The sequence below is a fragment of the Dromiciops gliroides genome, chromosome 2, assembly GCF_019393635.1.
Source record: "Dromiciops gliroides isolate mDroGli1 chromosome 2, mDroGli1.pri, whole genome shotgun sequence".
NCBI lineage: Eukaryota > Metazoa > Chordata > Mammalia > Microbiotheria > Microbiotheriidae > Dromiciops > Dromiciops gliroides.
This window is the reverse complement of record NC_057862.1, coordinates 418700685-418723469: the sequence shown is the minus strand read 5'-3', so window position 1 is coordinate 418723469 and position 22785 is coordinate 418700685. Positions and strand designations below refer to the sequence as shown.

The window sequence follows — 22785 nt, the reverse complement described above, 5'->3', positions numbered from 1 at the left end:
CCCTTTGATCCAGCAATACCACTCCTAGGGTTATAGCCAAAAGATATCCCACCAAAAAGACCTATCAGTACAAAAATATTTATAGTATCTCTTGAGGCAGCTAGATGGCGCAGTGGATAAAGCATTGGACCTGGAGTCAGGAGGACCTGAGTTCAAACCTGGCCTCAGACACTTGACACTTACTAGCTGTGTGACCCTGGGTAAGTCATTTAACCCCAATTGCCTCACCAAAAAAAGATAAACATAGCAGCTCTTTTTGTGGTGGCTAAGAATCAGGAATCAAAGGAATGCCCCTCAATTGGGGAATGGCTGAACAAGCTGTGGTACATGATTGTAATAGAAGACTATTGTGCTCTAAGAAATGACAAAACAGGATGATTTCAGAAAGACTTGGAAAGACTTATATGAACTGATGTATAGTGAAGTAAGCAGAACTAGGACAACATTGTACACAGTGACAGTGATAATTTGATGAAGAACTGTGAATGACTTAACTATTCTCAGCAATGCAATGCTCTAAGACAATCCCAAAGGACTAATGATGAAGCACACTATCCATCTCCAAAGAAAGAAGTGATTGATATATATATATATATATTTTTTTTAGTGAGGCAATTGGGGTTAAGTGACTTGCCCAGGGTCACACAGCTAGTGTTAAGTGTCTGAGGCCGGATTTGAACTCAGATACTTACTCCTGACTCCAGGGCCAGTGCTCTATCCACTGTGCCACCTAGCTGCCCCTGAGAAAGAAGTGATATTGAATACAGACTGAAGCTATTTTTCACTTTCATTCTTTTATTCGAGTTTTCTTATACAAAATGACTAATATGGTAATGTTTTACATAATTGCACATGTATAAGCTATATCTGATTGCTTACCGCCTCAGGGAGGGAGGAGAGGAGGGAGAGAGGGATAGAATTTGGAACTCAAAACTTTAAATAAAAATGTTTATTAAACAAAAAAGAGTAGGGAGCAGCAAAGCAGAGCTGAGTACAGCAACAGCAGTGAGGTGGCCTTCTGATGACAGAGCAGTGGAGGTCCAAGAGTTCCAACAACTAGGAGTAGCTTAGTGAGAGGAATGTGGTATAGAGCATAAGCATAGTGGGGTTACAGTCAGTCTTCTACCTTACTGGGGTACTCTAAGGCACTATAGCAATACAGGTGTTTGTGGAGGGAAATATGGTCTTGTGGAGGCAGAGGTGTGTGAGTTCTTAAATCTCTCTGGGTTAGGTTGTGAGTCCTTTCTGTGTCCTTTTATACCCTTCCCTTAGGGAGTACCAGATAACTCACATTCCCAGGTATCTACCTGCTGTAGGGATAATAGATCAGAGGAGCTGATGGTCCCAGATATGTATCTGGATCCTTCATGTCAGGATGGCGTCTTTAAAGAGAGATATGAATCATTTCCCATGGTTCTTAAGTGCTCCAGGATATTTAACCACCACCTTTGCTTAGTGCATACTAGAGTATGGGGCATGTGGATTATTTCCAATTTTTTCATATATATACACATATATGTATATATGTATGTGTATGTGTACACACACACACACATACAGCTTTTTCTTCATTTCCAGTTAAATTTTCTCAAATATCACATTGCCATGTAGGGCTTTACAAGAGGCCTAGGGATCTTTAAAGGGAGCATGCAGGAGGCTCAAAGGTCTGTACAAGTTTAGGTATCTTTATAAGGGAGTATAGGAGTCTGTAAGGGGGGGGGAAGGAGAAAATCCTATCATGTGCTCAGGAATCTGTAAGGAAGACGAGGATGTTTGTGTCTGTGGAAAAACCCATAATAGTTCTGGAGAAGGGCACTCAGGGTCTGCAAAGAGGATCTTGGGGAAGTAATTCTGGACTTTGTAATCATTAATAAATTTATGAGCAACATGGTTCCCAGTAACTGACTGTTCTGTTCTATTGTTCAAAAATTTAGCCCCAGTTCACATTTATAATCAAACTGGATACAGTTTATAGGACATTATGTAGATAAATTATTAAGGAAAAAAATCGAATACTAAAGTACTCCTTGGCTTCTTTCCCTGTCCAAATGTCATTTTTCTCAACTAAAATGGCCCTTGGGCACATAAAATAAATAATACTAAAACTATGCCATGGCAGCAAATGAGACCTTCATGGAAAAAAGAATCATTGTTGGGCTAACAGTGAGAACTTATGGTTTATTGGAATAGAAACAAAGCCTTTGGCTGCACCAGGAGGTGAAACTCCCGCTTACTTCCCCCACAACCCAAGCCTGTAATCCCAAATCCTGGGTCTTCTGAAAGGGTGCCTTCCCACCAGTACCAGGAGACAGTTCAACTGAATGAAGCATGTTGCCCTATCTGCAATAGGGGGTGCGAACCAGTGGCATCAGGAAGCCAAAAAGTCTGCATAAAGCCATCATGGTCTTTCTTCTTGGCCTATTAGAGTTAAGATCAAGTGTCTAAAGCCAACCTTTGCTTTGTCCTTCTTTTGCCCAATACTATAGACTACTAGCTCTCATTACACTAAAGAGCAAAAGGCATCCATTCATAGTCTGCCTCTTTTCTTTTTTGTGAAATGAGCATGTTGTTAACAATGAAGCCCATAAGAAATGAGGAATATAAAGAATTCAGAGAAACCAAGGGAGATTAACAAGGTAAAAGGAAAGAATATTAAGATAAAACTGAACACTATGTAATTGATAATGACCAAACTTGGTTCCAGAAAGGAGTTAAAAAAATGCACCTCTCTCTCCTTTCACTTCTGAGATGGTGGTGATGGAGCCCTTTGGGTATGGAATACTAAATATCCAATCAGCTATTATGTTGGTAGTTTTCCTCAACTGTTCTACACACCCTCTACCTTTTCTAAACTTTGGTAAAAGGAAAGACACTTTGGATGGGAGGCTAGAGGGAGAGTGAATGTCATGTAATGTAAAAACAAGAAGCATCCAAAAAATTAAGAGCATATAGAATATAAGGTAAAACACAACTGCTAGTGAGGTGAGGCTGACCAGGATACTGGGCATAACATGTGCACATCTCTGTTCCGTGTATTAGGAGACAGGGACTGTACCTGTCATTTCAATGATGTGGGAAAACTCTTGATGAAACTTTCTGCCAATGCAAGATGACAGCGTCTCTGCAATTAAAGTTTGAGAGTTCTTTTCACGAGAACAATGGCAGCAATATAATGGTCCAAGACAATGCCGAAAGACTCATGAGGGAAAATGCTCTCCACATGCAGAAAAAGAACTGTGGCATCTGAATGCAGATTGAGGCATACTATTTTCACTTTTGTTGGTTTTTTGTTGTTTATTCTCTTGTGTATTTTTCCTTTTGTTCTGATTCTTCTCTTACAGCATGACTAATGTGGAGATATGTTTAACAGGATTGTAACGTATAACCTATCTTAGATTGCTTGCTGGCTTTGGGAGGGGGGAGGGAGAAAAATTTGGAACCTAAAATTTTACAAAAATGAATGTTGAGGAGGCAGCTAGGTGGCGAAGTAGATAAAGCACCAGCCCTGGATTCAGGAGGACCTGAGTTCAAATCTGACCTCAGACACTTGACACTTACTAGCTGTGTGACCCTCGGCAAGTCATTTAACCCTCATTGCCCTACAAAAAAAAAAAAAAGATTGTTGAAAACTATGTAATTGGGAAAAAAGACTAGAGCAATGGGAAACTGGTGTGCCCAGGGTCACACAGCCAGTATGCATCAGAGAGGGAACTTGAACCCATGTTCTTGTGGCTCCGAGGCTAGCTTTCTATTTCCTATACCATGCATGCTTCCTCTCTTCTAAAGCCATCAAATTGGCCCCTATGTTTCCAAATATCTATGTCAAATATAGAACCAAGTTTTAATATTCTGTTTCTCAGGTGGGACCTGAACATAAATCTAGGATCCTGAAGAGACTACTCTTGGCCAGAACCTGAGTCTTCACTATCAGGCCAGTGCCATGTCTTCCTGATGCAAACTCTACCCTGCAAAATTATGCCCCTAGAGGGAAAAATGCTGACTTGTCGGGAGTCTGGTTCTATCCCATAGGCCTAGAGGGAGAAAGATCTTTCCATTATTGCCGCCCCCCACCTCCCACCCCAACCCTCTTATCCCACCTGAATACAGTGGTAGCTAAGGTAGTAGTAGGAGGAGCTAAATCATGATCCTGTTGACTAAATGTGGGCTTTTCTCAGCTTGATGGAACCTCACTCAATCTTTCTCTGGATAGGCAGGGATGTCTGGGAGTTGGGTGGGCTGCCTAGTCAGGATGGGCACTGCCAAAAAACATGCAGCAAAGCACCCTGAGGGAGACATAGGGCAGCATGGGCCAGTCAAGTAAAACCACTACCACCATCTATCTCCCTTTGCACCCTGATGGAGACTGCCCAGGATCTTGAACTGGAGTCTCTGGAACAAAAATGCTTTCAGCCATCATCCTGGGAAGGAACACCTGTAGAGATGAAGCTTGACATCTGTTCCTGCAAGTACTACAGCCATATTTATTGGTGATCCAGAAAAAAGTTCCTGCTACCAGTCCTTGGCACTGCCAAATGGTTCAACATCAGAAACTGATTTTATTAGTGGATATGATATTAAAGAAGAGACCATGGGACCTTGCCATCTGACTGGCAGTTGAAATCTACTATATTTATATCCTCAATTAGAATGTGAGCTCTTTAAGAGCAAGGACTGTCTTTTCTACTTGAATCCCCAGCTCTTAGCACAGTGCTTTTGGAAATAATAAGTGCTTAATACTTCAATCATTTATTCATTTGTGTACAAGTGGGTCCCGGGGACATCAGTAGAGCAGCAAATGTGACATTCAAACAGTTCTTTGTCTCTTCATTCTCCTAATGACCTGATGACCTCTCTGATCACCAATAAACTACACATACTGAGCTGCGGGTAGGGGTGGAGGGAGAAGGCTGCTTCCATGTGCTTATGGAGGGGGAGAGGAATCCGAGAGGAGTCCTTGCTGCAATCTCCCTTGTTAGGACCTGGCACCTGTCTGAGTCTTCTGTAGCATGAAAGATGAGGTTTATTTATAGGGATCCAGGCTTCTTTTAGTTTGAGCCTCCACCCAAAAGTCTGGGAAAACTCTACTGGGCAGCTCAGGGGCTGGCTTCCTTTCTGTTTTGTAAAAAGACTACTGGGAGCCTGAGGACCTGCATGCAAACCAAAAAAAACCCAACAACATTCTATACATGTGTGCCATGATAGATAACAGGTCAAATAATTTTCCTTGCACTGCTTTTGGGTATTTCTCTCCCCCTTTCAAAGACACCCATAGTGGGGTGGTCATTTATTAAAACCTTTCATTTAACAAATGATGAAATTGAGGCACATAGGTGTTACGTGATTTGCTTAAAGTCATACAAGTACTAAGTGGTTAAAAATAGGATTTGAACTCAGGTCTTATGACTCCCAATTCAGCATTCTTTCCATTCTGTCAGCTTACCTCTCCCCACTTTTTTTCTATGAAAACCTACCTTTGCTCTTTATGGCCATCTGGGCTGCAAATAAGAAACGGGTCTTGAGGTGGGGAAGGGACCCAGACTCCTAAGCTCTCCAGTGAGATGCATCATTAGGTTTCTAGTGGAGGGTTAAGTGAAGTAAGGTACGATCCCTTACTACCCACACCACCTCAGCCCCCAGTAGAAGGTTCTTAAGGGAAATTAAACTAAAGGGATGGGAAACATGAGAGCAGGTCTGAGAATCAAGAGGTCCAACGTAAACTCAAAGGTTTTAGCTTTATGCCTGATAGTAACAAGGTCAGCATCATCAACACAAAATGTGACAGGGGGAAGTGTTCAGTAAGGGGATAGCATTAGGCTCTAATCAAGGTTTGAGAATGCCAGCCCATATAGTTCTTCCTCTTGTGGTTAATGTGTCTGTCCTGTTGGAGAAAGAACTTGGCAAACCTAGAATGGACTGGCTCCTGAAAACACAGCTCTTGAGCCCAGATGCCCAGTCTTCATCATCATGAACTCAGCTTGATTGCAGACTGCACTGACTGTAAATTTATCTTCGGACCATGAGTCCTCTGTTGCTGGGCCCTGACCATGCTCCTCTGGCCTGAACTGTCTTCATCCAGGGGATCTGCACAATTGGCTTTTTATTTATAGACCTGTGATTCAGAGACACCAAACAGAAAAGTGCAATTGCTCTGAGAGTGGAGGAAAAAAATGATCCCTGGAGTAGTCACTGTATATGCCTGAGAGTACAGAGACCTCTGAGAGTAGAGGACCCTGAGTCTTTAGGTGGGACCCATCAGGCACAGAAGGTCCTGAGCTGATCTAGTGGATACAGAGGTTTCTCTGCAAGGAGGAACCTGGTGGACAAAGAAATCTCTGAGAGGGAGAGCCCCATTACCAGGGAGATTTAGAAGGGGCCTTAAAGATAGGGGACTAGGACTAGGACTGTAGGTGCTCAAGGTATGTGTTTTGACACCAGAAATCATCAGGTACTCAAGCTGCAGTGACATTCAATTCCTTTAAATGAAGTCCTTTTAAGACCCACTAGACCTCCCTTTGTCAGTGAGTTGTTCTCTTCTATGCATGGTGGCTGATACTCATTCCAATCCAAATATCCGTGTTATTTCCCAGAAGTCTCTGCCCAGCACATTTAATTTAATTTGCTAGTGTTATCTCCCAGACCCCCTTTTGGACAAACCTTGTCCAAGAGGTCTCTCAGGGCCCCAGGGGGGTAGAGCCAAAGGACAGAGAGAAGAAGGAAGAGAGTAAAGTCTGACACACCCTGCAACCCTTCCCCATTCCTACCCCCACTTTCCCCAAAGAGTTCCTTTTCAGAGCCACCAGCCACCCTTTGTACCTGGTCACTCATTTAAGTCTCTTTTGAGACTTGACCAATCCTCATCAGATGACCTCTTGGGCAAAGACCATATATCAGTAACACATACACACCAAGGAACAAATATACAAATAAAATACATTAACTTCAAAGTTCAGGGGAAAAAAAAGTATTAATAGGAGCTCGATCATCTTCCATTCCCAAACTGAGAATTATTTTTATTCTAATAACAATTAACTAGTGAATACAGCGTGGTAATGGGAGAACTGTAAGGTGATGGTAACTGACACTGACAAAATATAAAGTGAAAGTGATTGTTGGGTAGATTGGCAACCTACTGATTCAGTCATTAATTTTCCCTTTCAAAATTCCCTCCTGTGGATAGAGTGCCTGGGCCTGGAGTCTGGAAGAGCTGATCCAATCTGGCCCCAGACACCTACTAGCTGTGTGACCCTGGGCAAGTCACTTAACCTCCATTTGCCTCGTAAAATGGGGATAATAATAGAATAGTAGCTTGTTGTGAGAAGCCTATGGGTTAATATTTGTAAAGCACTTAGTACAGTGCTTGGAACAGAGTAGTCACTATATAAATGTTAACTCTTATTAAAGAAATATACCATGGAAAATTATCTAATGGGCCCATTTCCCCAGAAAGATGGGTGGGAACAGTAGGACTACTAGAGCACACTTCAAGGTAGAGTTCATCTCTGGGAGATTTCTAAAGCCTAGTCTGATGGCTAATGTGGAAAGGGGGCAGGTTTCCAGGATGAACATTTTTTCTCTTCCCCATGACTTTTCATTAATAAATGACAATAAAATCAACTCACTAAATTGTTTGCTTTGACCTCCTGTCCTACAACTAGAAACCAAAAGTTTTCACTGACCTCACATTTCTACTGGTCATATACTTGGATGTTTGAGAAGAAAGAAGAAAGAAGAAAGAAGGAAAAAGGAAGAAGAAGAAGAAGAAGATGACACAGACTTCAAAATCATGTGATAAAAGTTGTTGGGAGGAGAAAAAACCCCAAACAACTTAGGAAGCTCCTCCTTAAATTCTCAGTGACAGGCAGAATGACATTTTTCAGCAATCAGGTCACAAACCAGGCGGTTGTTCTCGGAGAAGCAATGTTTAAACTCAGCTTTATTGGAACTCCCCAAATTGGGGAGATTATATGAAAGTTTCATTTCCCCACTGGGAGGCACAGTTGTATAGACATGGAGGAGTATGGCAGCTACAATACTAGCTACATTAAGTAGTTTCAAAACAGATTTTTAACATTCCAGTGATTCAGATGCTAATTTTAATTGTCCTTTTTAGCCCAGAAAAGAATTCAATACAACTTCTAGAAAGAATGGTTTATATTCTCCACTTCCACACCACCAACTCTCTTCCCTCAATATTTGCAATCTGGCTTCTGTCCCTAGGTGGAGATCTCTCTGAGGTTTCTAAAGAGTTCTTAATCGACAAATATAAAGGTCTTTTGTCGGTCCTCCAGATAAGTGGATATTGAAACTGACTCCCCTTGGCTTCCAGTTCTCCATTTACTTTTTTGTTTTAATTTAAAAAAATTATTTTGCCTTTATACCACCTACATTTCCCATTGTATCCTTTTCCCTCCCATGAGCCAGCCCTTCTGAATAAAAAAGGGAAAAAAATAATTAAACAACATATATAAAAATGCTACCGAGAGAGAATCGGAGGGAGGTAGTGTTTGTGTCTTCTTTGGGGGCAAGCCTGGTCTCCACTTACTTCTGACTGATCCCTTTTGTCTTTTCTTTTCTATCCCTCATGGGTTACCAAGGCTGTCTCAGTGATTTCATCAGTTCTTACTGAATTCTATGAAGCAGACTCTCAGATCTATGAATTCGGCCCTAATCTCTCCTGCATTACCAATCCACTGCACTGCCTGCCTATCAGCCATTTCCAACTGGGTGGCCTGTAGTCATCTCAAACATAACATGTGCAAAACAGAATTTATCTTTTCTTGCAAATCCATTTCTCTTCTGAATGGAAATTCCCAATTTCTGCTAAGGGTACCACTTTTCTACTCCTCAATGAGGTTTACAACCTCTGGAAAACTGACAACTACTCTTTATTCTCTCATTCCCTGCCACTCAATTGTCAACATCTTTCTTCTCAGGGCGGCTAGGTGGCGCAGTGGATAAAGCACCGGCCCTGGATTCAGGAGTACCTGAGTTCAAATCCAGCCTCAGACATTTGACACTTATTAGCTGTGTGACTCTGGGCAAGTCACTTAACCCCCATTGCCCTGAAAAAAAAAAAAAAGAAAAAAAAAAAGAAAAACATCTTTCTTCTCCCTGATCTCCTGTCAAGTCCCTACTTTTGTATAGGCCCTAGGAATCCATTCCTTGGACTAACACAATAGCTTCCTGAGTGGTCTTCTTAACTCACATCTCTCCCCTCTCCAATCTGTCCCATATACACTGTACAAGTACTATTCCTAGAGCACAGGTCAGTTAGCATCACTCCCATTTAAAAGCTCCAGCGGCTACTGTGTGCTTCTCCAATGAAACACAATTGCTTCAATTTGGCATTTTAATTCTTTTAAGTTTACCTTTTAAAATTTATCAGGTATCATTCCCCTTCACACCCTATAGTCCAACTCCACTGATGTACTTGTTCCATATCCTGCCGCTGCATGCTCCATGTCTAAGATCATTCCCTCCTGACTTTCTTCTGAGAATCTCTGGTTTCCTTCAAAGGTCAGCTCATGGACTGCCTCCTACATGAGGTCTTTTGTCATCCTCCCAGCAATTAAAAGCACCCTCACCCCGCAATGATCTTTTACTTAGTTTTTATTTTGTATTTACTTGTACATGTATGTGTTGCTTACCCCATATAATACAAGATCCTTGAGGACAGAGACTTTCATTTTGTTAATCTTTGTATCCCTATGCCTAGCACATAGCAGGTGCTTAGTAAATGCAGTCTTATTGATACATTCTCCCTCAAGAAGCCTCCAGTACTGGAGTCAGGAGACCTGGGTTCCAGTCCTCATAAGTCATTTCCCCTTTCTGAGGCTTCAGTTTCCTCATCTATAAAATAAGTAGGATCGAATTATATTTCTAACTCTACAATTCTAAAGCTGAGTCAATCAAGTTTTACATGAGTACCTTTAATATCTTTAGGAGGCAGCTTAGGTGGCTCAGTGGATAGAGCACTGGGCCTGGAGTCAGGAAGACCTGCGTTAAAATATGGATTTAAACATTAACTGTGTGTCCCTGGGCAGGTCACCTAACCTCTAATTTGCCTTAATCCCCTGGAGAAGGAAATAGCAAATTGATCCATTATCTTTGCTGAGAAAACCCCATGGATAGTATGGTGTGCTATGATCCACAAGTTCACAAAGAGTGGGATGTGACTGAACAACAAAAATAACAACAAATCATTGTATATGGTAGATGTTTACAATATATTGTTTGAACTGAATGCTTATCACATGCTCATGTCCAGTTCAGTGTTCCATGTTTTGGGAAATACAAACAAGCATGATGGGTGCTTTAGAAAGCAAAAGTGTCTCTAATATTATTTATAATCTTCAAATAATTCTTAGGCCATCAATCATTTCTTAAAATTGGCATATGCTTGTTAAGAAAACCATCACTTATCCCAGATGTTCTCTCACCTGTTGATTCCAAGATACTTTCAAATTCCAGAATCCTCAAACTGGAATTATGTTATCAAGATTTACTTTTTTAATTTAATTTTTTTGCAGGGCAATGAGGGTTAAGTGACTTGCCTAGGGTCACACAACTAGTAAGTGTCAAGTGTCTGAGGCCAGATTTGAACTCAGGTCCTCCTGAATCTAGGGCAGGTGCTTTATCCACTGTGCCACCTAGCTGCTCCAAGATTTATTTTTAATCTGAGTCATAATTAGGATCAAAGAACCTTAATGTTCAAAAAGGAAAAATGGTATCAGAGATCAGTGGACCACCCAATTATTGACAGATTGTTAAGAACAGGAAAGGACTGTTAGCTGGAAGACAACAGTTTAACATTGTCATTTAACAGATGAGAAAATTAAGGTCCTGAGACATTAAGAGACTTGCCTATGGTCAAATAATATGGTTTAATCAGAGACCTGGTATTCAGATCCAGGTTTTCTGACTCCCACTGTGGTGCTCTTTCTGCTGAGAGGTCTCTAGTAGCACCAGTTACCTGTCTTACCCAAAAGTCTAAGAAACTTTTGTTCTTGCTGTCCCGATTCCAGTTTCTCCTTCAGGAAAACACTCATCTAATTAGAGACTATAAAAATTTAGGCTAAATTTATCATTATTTTAAAAATCTTGTACTATATTAGTGGGGTTGGGACAGAGGAATAAATATCTGATCTACAACTAATAAATAAAACATAAATGAAGTGGATTTCCCTGCATAAACAAAATAATTTAATTAAAGAGATTCTGATGGACTTCTATTTTTATCCACAATCCAGTGGGTGTTGCTAACATAAAAATGGTATTTAAGGGTATAGAAGAGTCAAATATTTGCCCTGACCACAAACCAGTGTCCAGGTAAAAATGTTCACCTACTTTCCACACTGAAGTACCAGAGAATAACAACTACCCTCCTTCAGTCTGAGTGAGGTTGAATTAAGTAAGAATTATTGTTTCTATGTAGGCTAATATTTGATGTTTCTAGAATAAAAGGTGATTCCATTGGCTTTAGTATTGCCTATGCATGTATGGATGGATGAATGGATGTAAGGATGGGATGTTCAACTCTAGATAATTCTTAAGTCCAGGTAGATACTAAAAGTGTTTATATTTCCAGGCCATTAGTGCTATTTGATTTTTCTAACTTCACCCAACTGCTCTGATTGTTCACTCCCATAGCCACAGTATTTTAAATAAGCTGGAAGCACTAAAGAGAATGATAGCTAAATTTACTTCAGGATAAGAGTAGAGTTCACCACCAAAACATCACAATCATACTATCCACTAAACTAATGATCCCCAAAAGACTAAAAATCCCTTACATTTTTCTTGTCCCCACCCCCCTTTCTATGAGACAAACATCAAACTTCCAACAGTATGTGTGTGATAGGCCAGCTTTCCTTATCCAATTCTAAAGCTAAATTCAAATATGAAAATGAAGTGACTATGGGAATATGAATCTTGCACAAAGCAAAAGAGCCTTCTGAGCACAACCCATATTTTACAAACACCATATATAACTGTATTACTGGGGCACAGCAGTGGCAGTCAAGCTATCACCTTTCAGGAATCTATCAGGACACTTGACAAACATAGGCTGGAGAGGCAGGCAGTTCTATCTCTATGGCTTCTTCATTTACTGACCTATTAAAAACAGCACATTTGTTAAAAGGAAGCTAAGGAATCAAGCAGAGACCAGACTAGATCAAGAAACTGACGGTAGCTATACCCAGGGGTCAAGTTTAAAACCACTCATTCCTTGGGATTCTTAATAAAGCTACCACAGTGTGGACCATACCCTGTTTTTTAGTGCTTTCCTTTCCAAGACCTCTAGACACCTATTTGCCCGGACACCAAATATGGCCACAGGGATTAGAAAGGGGACCATAAAATAGTACAGAAACTCACTAGAATTTGCCAAAGGGGAGGGGCAGATCAGATACATGCTATGTTAGCTAGTATCTTTCAGTTCAAAAATCCTAGGCTTTTATGACTATAACCTATGATTTAGGGCACCAATTAGATTTCAGAAATGTCTGTAGGAATTGAAGTAAAAAGCCACCCAAACCTTGATTTTTAAGGCCACACCTATATGGACTTGGTTAAATACATGATAAACAAAAAGATTCAAGCAGTACTGCTGGAAATCAAGCTTATCTGGGAGAATCCAGTCATTTGAAAGGACAAATATCAACAAAGTGATACTGAAATTTTCCTTGTTTCACTTCACAATTTTGCTGTTCAGAGTATAATGTTGAAAGGAGAAACAACTTTCACATTTTTTTTTTATTCAACAGTTTTATTCTGCCTTAAAAACCTTGCTTTAATGTTGCAAGGTACACTGCAGGTATGCCATGCTGCCAGTTATTAGGGTACAAAATACCCCATTCATTTACCCAAAAGGCTAGGGAGACGCACCTCAATTCATACCTTCACAGCATGTATCACTGGTATTATTTACAATTTCTCTTGTTTAAATAAGCCTGGGACATCTCAGACAGTCTACATAGTTATTGCAACAGTACAGCACTTGTCTTTATGTTCAAAACCCCCCAAAAGTTGTTCAGTGTCATGATTTATGGGTCCTCAAAAAGGTTGTGTTGGTAACATGCAAACAAACAGTACTAAACAATATTATCTCAACTACGGCTGCCAAATACTGGACCTTAATAAGGAAACCAAATTACAAAATACTTCCTTTGTAGTGCTATACAAAAGATATAAAATTAAAATTAAGATAAGAATATCAACCACCTTTAAATACTCCCATTCTCTTTCCTACAGTGCAGTTCTCCACTTCTTTATCACTACTGAACATTTTGAGGATAAAGTTAACAAAATCAGTAAATTAGATAAAAACATTTTAATCTTTGGATCCCTTTATTCCTGTGGCCTCCATAAAAACACCTGAATGGCCAGATTTAATTTTTTCCATTATAACTTAAACATATCAAAAAGATTTATTAGTAATTTTTAATTGGCAATGAACTCCATACTGAGTTGCTTGAGGTTCCCTGGTCTAGTACTGTAATGTCCTAAGGGCTATCAAAATGCAGTAACTTTGAACACTCAGAATGTTCTTTCAATCCAATGGAATGGGTCTACAAGTATCACAACAAAGACAATTTTAAGAACTGACAGACTTTTTTAAAGCCCAGGCATATCAGAAAGAACATATTAACTGATGCCTAGTATTTTCTAAAAAAGTTATTATTTATCAGCAAGTAAAGCTAAGTGCATTCTGATCTATGATTATTCATGTCCTTATATCTTAAAGATCTTCTTTATTTGGACAAATCCTGTGATATGCCATAAGCTACAAAATGAAGTTCTTGCAAGTGAAAATGAAGAATTTATCCTCTTTTTATATAATGGAAGAACATACCAAATCTTCATTTATATTCCAAATATAAAAATCAAACAAATTTAAAGCCTGAAAAGCTAAGAAAAAAACCAACTATTAACTGTTCCTCAGCATATCAACTTTTGCAATAACACAGTATATTTGCTGACTTAAAAATGTTTATTCTTTAAAAAATTAGTTGCTTTTTATACAGCTATACAAAGTTCTTAATGTTTCTTTGGCAATGGGATATAATGGAATTTTACAACTATATAAAAAAGGTACCTTTGCCTAAGAAACAGTATTTACTGTGTGTACATAGTTGACTGACAAAGAAAATTCTCTACCATCCAGCACCCTAATTAGTTGACGAAATAAGCTACCTCAAAAGGGATATTACAGGATTTCCCAAAAAACAACTTTCTGTGGCTCAAAACACTCACAGTATCACGGCCCCATCTGCAGGTAACTTGCAGTAATTATCAAATACAATTTAGTGATAAGAAAAATCCTCTCAGTGATGAAAAAATACTTATAAGTTCCACCCAAGTACTGTTTTAGTTTGTGTTTAACTATACATAAGAAATTACTTATCCTTCTGCTATTCCAAATATATTTAATGCTCAACATTTCTGAAGATGGCCATTTTTTTTTTCAAAAAGAAACTGCATTATACCCTTTGAAATTAAGCAGTGAAACCCCAGTGCTGGTGACAAGTATACAGCAAATTCACTTCTTCATTCTTTTCAAGGATTGAAGCTAATTCTCTGGACCATGAAGACCTAGATAGACATTCACCTAGTTCCAAGACTTTTCCGTAGACTATGCAGCAACTTTGTTGTCTTTCTAAAAAGGGGAGGGAAAAAAAGTTACCTTATGTTTCAAATAAGAGTCTTATGAATAACTTCTTGTTACTTCACCTATTGCTGCAGTATAATTTTCTTTACTTGTAGCCTACATCCATCCCCTCTTCCCATTCTGTTTTAAGGCTTCATTATAATGTTCTGTATCTTCTACATTCAGCAATAGTTGGAGAGCAGTCTTCTAGTTAAATGCATTTTGTAATACACTAGGGGTAAAAACATTTGGACAGTAGTCCTGCAGTGGACATGAATGTCTGTGTCATATAATTTAGGGACCTGGTCCTAAGGAATTCCCTTTTCAGATGTGAACAACTGCAGTAGATGAAAATTCAACAATTCATTTTTGGGAAAAAATATAATACCTTATTAGTTTCTATTATAAACTATTCAATAAGGAATATCAGCATAGTCAAGGTAGTCATTGGTGACGATTTCAAACATTCAAAGATGTCATGCTGCTACAAGTAGGATAGCATTATAAGTCAGGATGGTTCCCAAATTTAGGAGCAGATACAAAGAATCTGCTATGCCATGCTTCAAGCCTTTGAAATAACTGAAAAATTCTAGTAATCTTTAATCTTATAGTCAATCTGCAACCATTTACTCATAACCTACTATGTCCCCAAAAGTGTGAAAGATGCTCTAGTATGAAAGTATACAAGGTACCCTCAAGAAGATTACAGTTTAATTGGAGAGACAATATAAACACTTAGACCAATTATATGTTATCAGCACAACAGGTGGCTAGAGAAGGGAGGTATCAGTCTTGGCTGGAATATTAGGAAGAGACTTCATAAGAAGAGAATTTGAGGTGGACTCTGAAGAATAAACTGGATTTAGATGGGGCTAGAGGAAAGGGACAGTAGGTACAACCTTCCAAGCTAGGCAACAGAGTATGGCACAGATAGGCAAACCTATCTGGCCAGAGTGAAACAAGAATGCTGGAGAACACTGAAGATATGGGTGGATATGTAGCATAGAGATTGTACAAATCAGAAGATTCTTAATATCTTAAAACTAGAAGGAATGTTTGAGATAAATTAGAATAACTCCTTTGTTTTATAGATGAGGACAGTGAAGCCCAGGGAAGTGAAGGAAATTGCCCAAGATCACAGGGCTAGGACACAAACCCAGGTCTTTTGATTCCTACTCTACTTTTCTTTATGCCAACAATTCTCAAACTTTTTGAGGCTGTTATAGTAATCTGGGCATGAAATTGGGAGGGCTTGGACTTGAAGGTGGCAGTGGCCAAATGTAGTAATAATTCAGAAGAAACAAAAGGTCTTAGTAATGAAAGACACTAAGATAATTGCTTGGTATTTAATTTGGGGGACTGATGGTATCATCATCAAAAATGCATAATTGGGAAGAAGAGTCAAGTGGAAGTAGGAGATTATGATTTGAGTTTGTGATATTGATGTGAAGTCAGTATGTGATATGACAACAACTATTCATATTTACTTAACAGCTTTTTTTTTTTGTTTGTTTGTTTTTTGTATTTTAGGGCAATGAGGTTTAAGTGACTTGCCCAGGGTCACACAGCTAGTAAATGTTAAGTGTCTGAGGCCGGATTTGAACTCAGGTACTCCTGAATCCAGGGCCGGTGCTTTATCCACTGCGCTACCTAGCTGCCCCTTTACTTAAGAGCTTTAAGGGTTACAATATGCTTGCCTTAAAACAATTCTGTGAGGCTGGTAATACAAGTACCTCATTTTAAAGATGAAGAAACTGAGGCTCAGAATGGTTTGGTTACATGCTGCTAATAGTTACATTTATGGTGTCAGCTAAAATTCTTTTGAAAGTCTCTCTAACCAGCATTCTTTCTACTACATGAAATTGCCTCTCCAGATGACAGCTGGTTATCTAAATAGAAATGTTCTACTTTGGGAAGCCAAACATATGGGGCTCCAGGTGAAAAGTCAAATCCGGAGGTCTAGAGTTGTGGGTAATTTACTGAGAGGTGGTAAATTAAACAATAGAAACAGAGGAAGTTACTAAAGGAGTTTAGAGAGTATAGTATAAAAGATGGGAGACACTAGCAATACATGTTTAGAGGGTAAGAATGAAGATAAGCCATCAAAGTAGAAAGTAAAGTGCAATATCATGTAAATGAAGGGAGGAGAAAGTTTCAGAGAGGGTGGGAAGAGTGTCAAAGAGGTCAACTATGATCAAGACTGGGAAAAGGCCATTGGAGTTGGTGAGTATGGTTCATAGGGGAGAAATTTTGATAGAGTTTTCAGATAGAAGGCAAATTTCAGATCTTAAGGCTGCTAACCTTGATTACTATGCTTAAGAGATTTCTGGTAAAACTTGGGATGAAAACTACCATGTTCTTAACTATTGAGTATTTTGAATTGCTGTCAATATATTTTTGCTTTCAGCTACCTTCTTTAATGTGTTCAGAAGACCTTTTAAATGGTGTTTTCCCTTTTCTCCTATAGCAAATGTTTGGGTTATAGATTTAAGGGGGACTTCAGAAGCGATCTAGTCTAACCTCCTCATGTTATAGATAAGGACACTTATCTGAGACCCAGGGAGATTAAGTGACTTGACCAGGCACACAGCTCTTTTCAATGTATTGTATTCTATGAGGTAATTCCCTCACTTTTAGAGACAAAGTAGGACAATATGAACAGGCTCCTTTTTAAAGTAACAACTAATTTGTGCATGCACATGCACTTACACACAACAGATCTATTCATTGTTTTATGGTATAACAGAAGACAAAAAAGAAAAAAAAATCAAACCACATATACACTACTCACCCTATATTCAAAATCTGCAAACTCCCTGCCCCCTCGGCCACCTCTGAATCCACCACGAAATCCTCGAGGAGTGGCAAAGCTACCACCTCTTCCACCCCCACGACCTCTGCCACCACGGAAACCAATTCCTCCTCTACCTCGGTAACCTCCACGGCCACGATTTGGACGGAGGGGAATTCCAAATGTTTCAGCATTTAGTCTTCTTTCCTCTGCCCAAGTTGGTCTTCTTTCTCTATCACAAGAATGATAGACCTTCAGCTCTAGTCTACATTTTGTTATGTTAGGTTTTAAAAAAAATTCCTCAGTATAAACTGAATCAGTAGTTAATTTCTAAATTAATTTAAAAAGCCACTATGGTATTCAATGCACTCCTAAATGTGCATGATTAGTCTAATTATGCAAAAACGTGGACAAACTTCACTACAAAAATGGCCTATTTTCAGACTGCAATGTAAAACTGAGATTTACCAAGGATAACAAAACCAAAGAACAGAAAGAATTTTTGATCCCACTGAAAAGTTCTGATTTATAGATATTAATTTTTAAGTGTAAATACAACTTCAAATGAAAATTTATATTGTATTGGGACAAATATAGGGCATATTACTAAAATAAAATTATTTTGAAAACAAAATATATAAATATGAAAAATAATTTCAAAAAATTATCACAGTAACATAGATTTGATAGCACATATCTGGTATATGCACAGGCATGTTTATATGTACACCACCCCCACACCACACTCATACCCCTTATAGTTAGACTGTACCTAGAGGTAATCTAATTAAATGTATCTCCCACAAAATTAAATATTTTAAAAAGCTAATTCTGTTTACTAGTTACTTCTAGGTTGTTTTTTTTCATGCAATAGTGTTAGTACACACATTTTTTTTTAAACTAAACAAACTTCATGACAATATCCACCTAAAAGGCTATACCTATTATCATCACAGGAGATGTTATCGAAGAAGGATTTAGTTTTATCATAATAGCAATTAGGTCCAAGTGGATCCTCTTCATCAGCATTTCCTTCACTGTTTTGGGTGTCTACCCCTGAATCACCTTTATCTTCACCATTTACGGGCTTCTCCTGTTTCTCAAGTTTATCTTCTAATAAAGAACAACCAAAAAAAAAAAAACACAAAATATATCACAGAAATAAAAATTTATAAATTCCTATGAACAAAACTTAACATTGAATTAAAAAAACAAGCAAACCTCTGTTAACTCACCAGTCATACAAGATGGTTTCTGGGGAAGAAAGATTTACCTTTTAATTTAAGTTTATTATGAAATTCCCTGTCAATTTCCTCCTTGTTGAATTGCGCATTAGCACTTTCAAAGTCAAAATCTTTCTCAAACTTCATTGGGCCATCCCGCCGAATCCCAAATCTTCCTCTGCCACCTCTATGACCACCACCCCGTCCTCTTCGAGGTGCTGAAGGGCCACCTGGAACTATGAAAATAGAGGATAAGACTGTATTCATTTAATATACATTATTGTACATAAGGTACATTACTCTTTTTTATTTTTTTGGTGTTTGTTTTTGTGGGGCAATGAGTGACTTGCCCAGGGTCACGCAGCTAGTAAGTGTCAAGTGTCTGAGGCCGAATTTGAACTTAGGTACTCCTGACTCCAGGGCTGGTGCTCTATCCATTGCTTCACCTAGCTGCCCAAAGGTACATTACTCTTTTAGTCTTGCTGGGAAGGTTTTGAGTTTGGGCCAACACTTCGGTTTTCTGAGGTTAAGCCCAGCTAAGCTTAGAGAGGCATGTAAATCAAAAAGATAGCTAATAGGTAATATAATTTTTGTGCAACTGCAACTCATTCAATCTTTTACTATTACTGTGTGGAGGGCTTGATCTACACTGAAGGAGAGTCCCCACACTGATTAAATCAGATCTTTGGAGGTAGCTTAAAGCTTGTATGTTGAGAAAAAGAATACATTCATTTAAAAGCCACCATAAGAACAAATTTTTTTTTCTTTTCTTTTTTGGTGGGGCAATGAGGGTTAAGTGACTTGCCCAGGGTCACACAGCTAGTAAGTGTCAAGTGTCTGAGGCCAGATTTGAATTCAGGTCCTCCTGAATCCAGGGCCGGTGTTTTCTCCACTGCGCCACCTAGCTGTCCCTCATAAGAACATATTGTATAGTGAATTACTCATATCCAAGGATTTTGTCAAAGTACATAAAATATAAAGACATATAGTCATATAGCTAGACATATTTTCTGGAAAACCAGAAAAGATAGCACATAAAAATCAGATTTTATTTAATCAGTTATCCTTAGTGAGTTTTCTATACATCTTTATATATCTGCTTAAATAAACTAACTTTGCTATAATTTTTAAATGAACTCATAATAAATTGCAGCAGAAAGAGCACTAAATTTATTGTCCCAAGTATCAGGTTCAAATATTGGTCCTGCCAATTAATAACTATATCTCTGAGCCAATGAAGCAGGAATTGGATTAGATAATATCTAAGGCCCCATCCTACTCTAATTTCTATGACCTTTAATAATGGCAGTGAGAGTTGGCTCTGTTTAACTTACCTGCTTGTCTCTTGTTTTCATTTCTGATTTGTTCATTTTCTGGTCTGGAAATTTTGTGTGCTTCAGCTACAGAACAAAAAATATGCAGATAAACAAATCAACCGTTAGATGATAAATAGCTGAAAGCTTTGGTTTGTGAATAGGAATATGAAAAAAAAAAACCCTCATATCATGGTCATGCTCATATTGATCTTCCATTTCCCCCACCCACTTTAAGGGTTTTTTCTGGACAGACTGAACATTATAAAGTTCACGTTTAAGTTTGCTAAGATCACTCAGAAAACAAATCCCTTGGATGAAAAGAGGGCTAATGGAAAATGTTTGGTCAGTCAATTAAAGGAATAAACATCTAAAGTTCTACCTCGCCTGTGCTCTTGATTCTCTATTGCTTTTTGGCTGGTAGATGGCAAAGGTCTGGCTGATACAGGGCTCCTTCTCCCAACAGGTGCTGGAGCAGGTAAGTGGGCCGAGGCGGTCTGTACTGCTTGTTCCATGGTTGGGCTTTTTCTCAAAGGGTCTAACTGAGGGCTTGAACGACCTAAAATGTAACCAAAAGATAAGAAACTACCCTACCCTTGTGGATTTCAAATTAATTAATCCAGACCCTAAAAGAAAAATATTTGCATTCTCAGCTCCACTAATCCAGACCGAAGGGAGATATTATTATTCTTTTTATAGAAAGGGTTGGGTGGGGTGTTATGCCTTACTCAGACCAAAACTGAAAACTGGTCAGCTGTCGAATATTAGTGCATTTCAAGTGAGGATGACTTCACATTACGTAAAAATCTGACCTGGAAAAATAACTGTTTTACACAGTCTTTTAGAACTGTTTAAAACTTAAGACTTATAAAATGAGGAATAGTACCGCCTAATAAAAGTTCCTTTCTTTGGCTGGAATGGAATTCTTATCAGTTAAGTCTCACACAACCATAAACCCATAAATTTATAGCAGGAAAGGACCATGAGGTTGTCTAGCCCACCCCCTTATTTTACATACAAAAAAACTGAGGCCCAGAAAGGTCACATGACTTGCCCAAGGTCATTTTAATAGAGTAAATGGAAGAGCTGGATTTAAATCCAGACTCCAAATCCAGTTCTCTTCCTTCCATATTACATTTCCTCCACCCCCAAATGTCCTGAATGATGTCAATACTGATACTTATATATGTTCATTAAAAATCAACATAAAATGTTTCACCACAATCCCAAATCAAAATCTGACTGTCAATTCACCTATTTTTGTTGAGGCAAGCTTTAAAAAGATGTTTGAGTAAAGAGTGTACACAAATGTGGGGTCTAGAAAAGTAAAACCTTCAACTCTGAAAGTACATTTTAATTTTAATAACCATAAAACCCTTGTGGAAAGCTAACTAAAAACTCATTGAAACATAACTTTAATATATAACTACTGTGATGGGGCTATGGTTACAGATGGACTTAATGTTTTTCCTACTTTTTTTTTTTTGGTGAGGCAACTGGGGTTAAGTGACTTGCCCAGGGTCACACAGCTAGTAAGTGTCAAGTGTCTGAGGTCGGATTTGAACTCAGGTCCTCCTGAATCCAGGGCCGGTGCTCTATCCACTGCACCACCTAGTTGCCCCATTTCCCCTACTTTTAAGGACTTTCAGTAACTTTTAAACTTTTGTATCAAGTGCTTTTCCCTTAATAAAAAGGGATATTGCAATAAAGTATGAAAGAACCACAAGCTGGAGTGTAATGGTACTAAGAATTAATAACCTAAAAAGCTTAAAAAAAAATGCCTTCACTATAAGTCCACAAGTCAATGAAATTCGAGATCTGTAACAGAGCACAACACACAGGCTACTTCTACCAAAAAGGCTACTTTGTTAGTTGCTTTCATTTCTTTTTTCACAGTTAACAGAAAATGAAAGGGAAAAATAGGCTGAATATTCACTTGCACCCTTCTTTTCATTCAATAAGTAGGCTTACTTTAAAAGCACTTACGTTGATGGCTGTCAAGCTGAAACTACCTGGCTTTAAGAACTTGTATTCAATAGTTAAAACAGTTCAACTTCCACAGTGATACCATTTTGAAAAAATTCGATTTTGTATGGATGATATTGATTACAACTATTCTAAAATTACCAAATGGGAAATAAGACCATAGTTTCATTTTTCTTGCCTTGAGTTGTCATATCTTAAATAATTTTTAAAGCAGTATTTTATAATCATATTCATATGGTGCCTTTCTCTGAGGTCAACATGTTTAATTTACAGATTTTAGTTGGTTTTTTGTTTGTTTTGTTTTTTTAATGAGGCAATTGGGGTTAAGTGACTTGTCCAGGGTCACACAGCTAGTAAGTGTTAAGTGTCTGAGGCTGGATTTGAACTCAGGTACTCCTGACTCCAGGGCCACTGTTCTATCCACTGCACAACCTAGCTGCCCCCAGATTTTAGTTTTAAAGCTAATCATCAATACTTTCATGATAATAGGGAATAAACACTTGCTGAATCCATAATAAAAAGGATGAAAATGAGACAAAAAATGTTAAGATACTTTCTGCAGATTATAAAGCATGGTAGTAATGGAGGATTACAAAATAAAATATGAACATTAAGTTCAGTACACAGTAAATAGTATTTTTGTTTGTTTGTTTGTTTTTTTGATGGGGCAATGAGATGGTTAAGTGACTTGCCTAGGGTCACACAGCTAGTTAAGTGTCAAGTGTCTGAGGCCGGATTTGAACTCAGGTCCTCCTGAATCCAAGGCCAGTGCTTTATCCACTGCACCACCTAGCTGCCCTCCGTAAATAGTATTTAAGGACT

General features: G+C 38.5%; 1 protein-coding gene across 3 annotated transcripts in view; it reads right to left on the bottom strand.

Moving 5' to 3' along the window:
* Positions 1-5713: 5713 nt before the first annotated feature.
* Positions 5714-22785, bottom strand: part of LSM14A (LSM14A mRNA processing body assembly factor) — a 73830-nt gene continuing 56758 nt past the window's right edge. Inside the window, exons 5-10 of one of the 3 annotated variants that reach the window (XM_043988857.1) lie at positions 20360-20536; positions 19999-20064; positions 18715-18900; positions 18383-18554; positions 17442-17673; positions 5714-6109 (exon numbers count right to left, since the gene is read on the bottom strand). In XM_043988857.1, coding sequence (XP_043844792.1) covers positions 6098-6109; positions 17442-17673; positions 18383-18554; positions 18715-18900; positions 19999-20064; positions 20360-20536 — 845 coding nt within the window. In that variant the 3' untranslated portion in view covers positions 5714-6097. Of the gene's footprint in view, positions 6110-12748; positions 14660-17441; positions 17674-18382; positions 18555-18714; positions 18901-19998; positions 20065-20359; positions 20537-22785 lie in introns of those variants that run through there. The other 2 variants (XM_043988856.1, XM_043988858.1) reach the window with 2 other exon arrangements.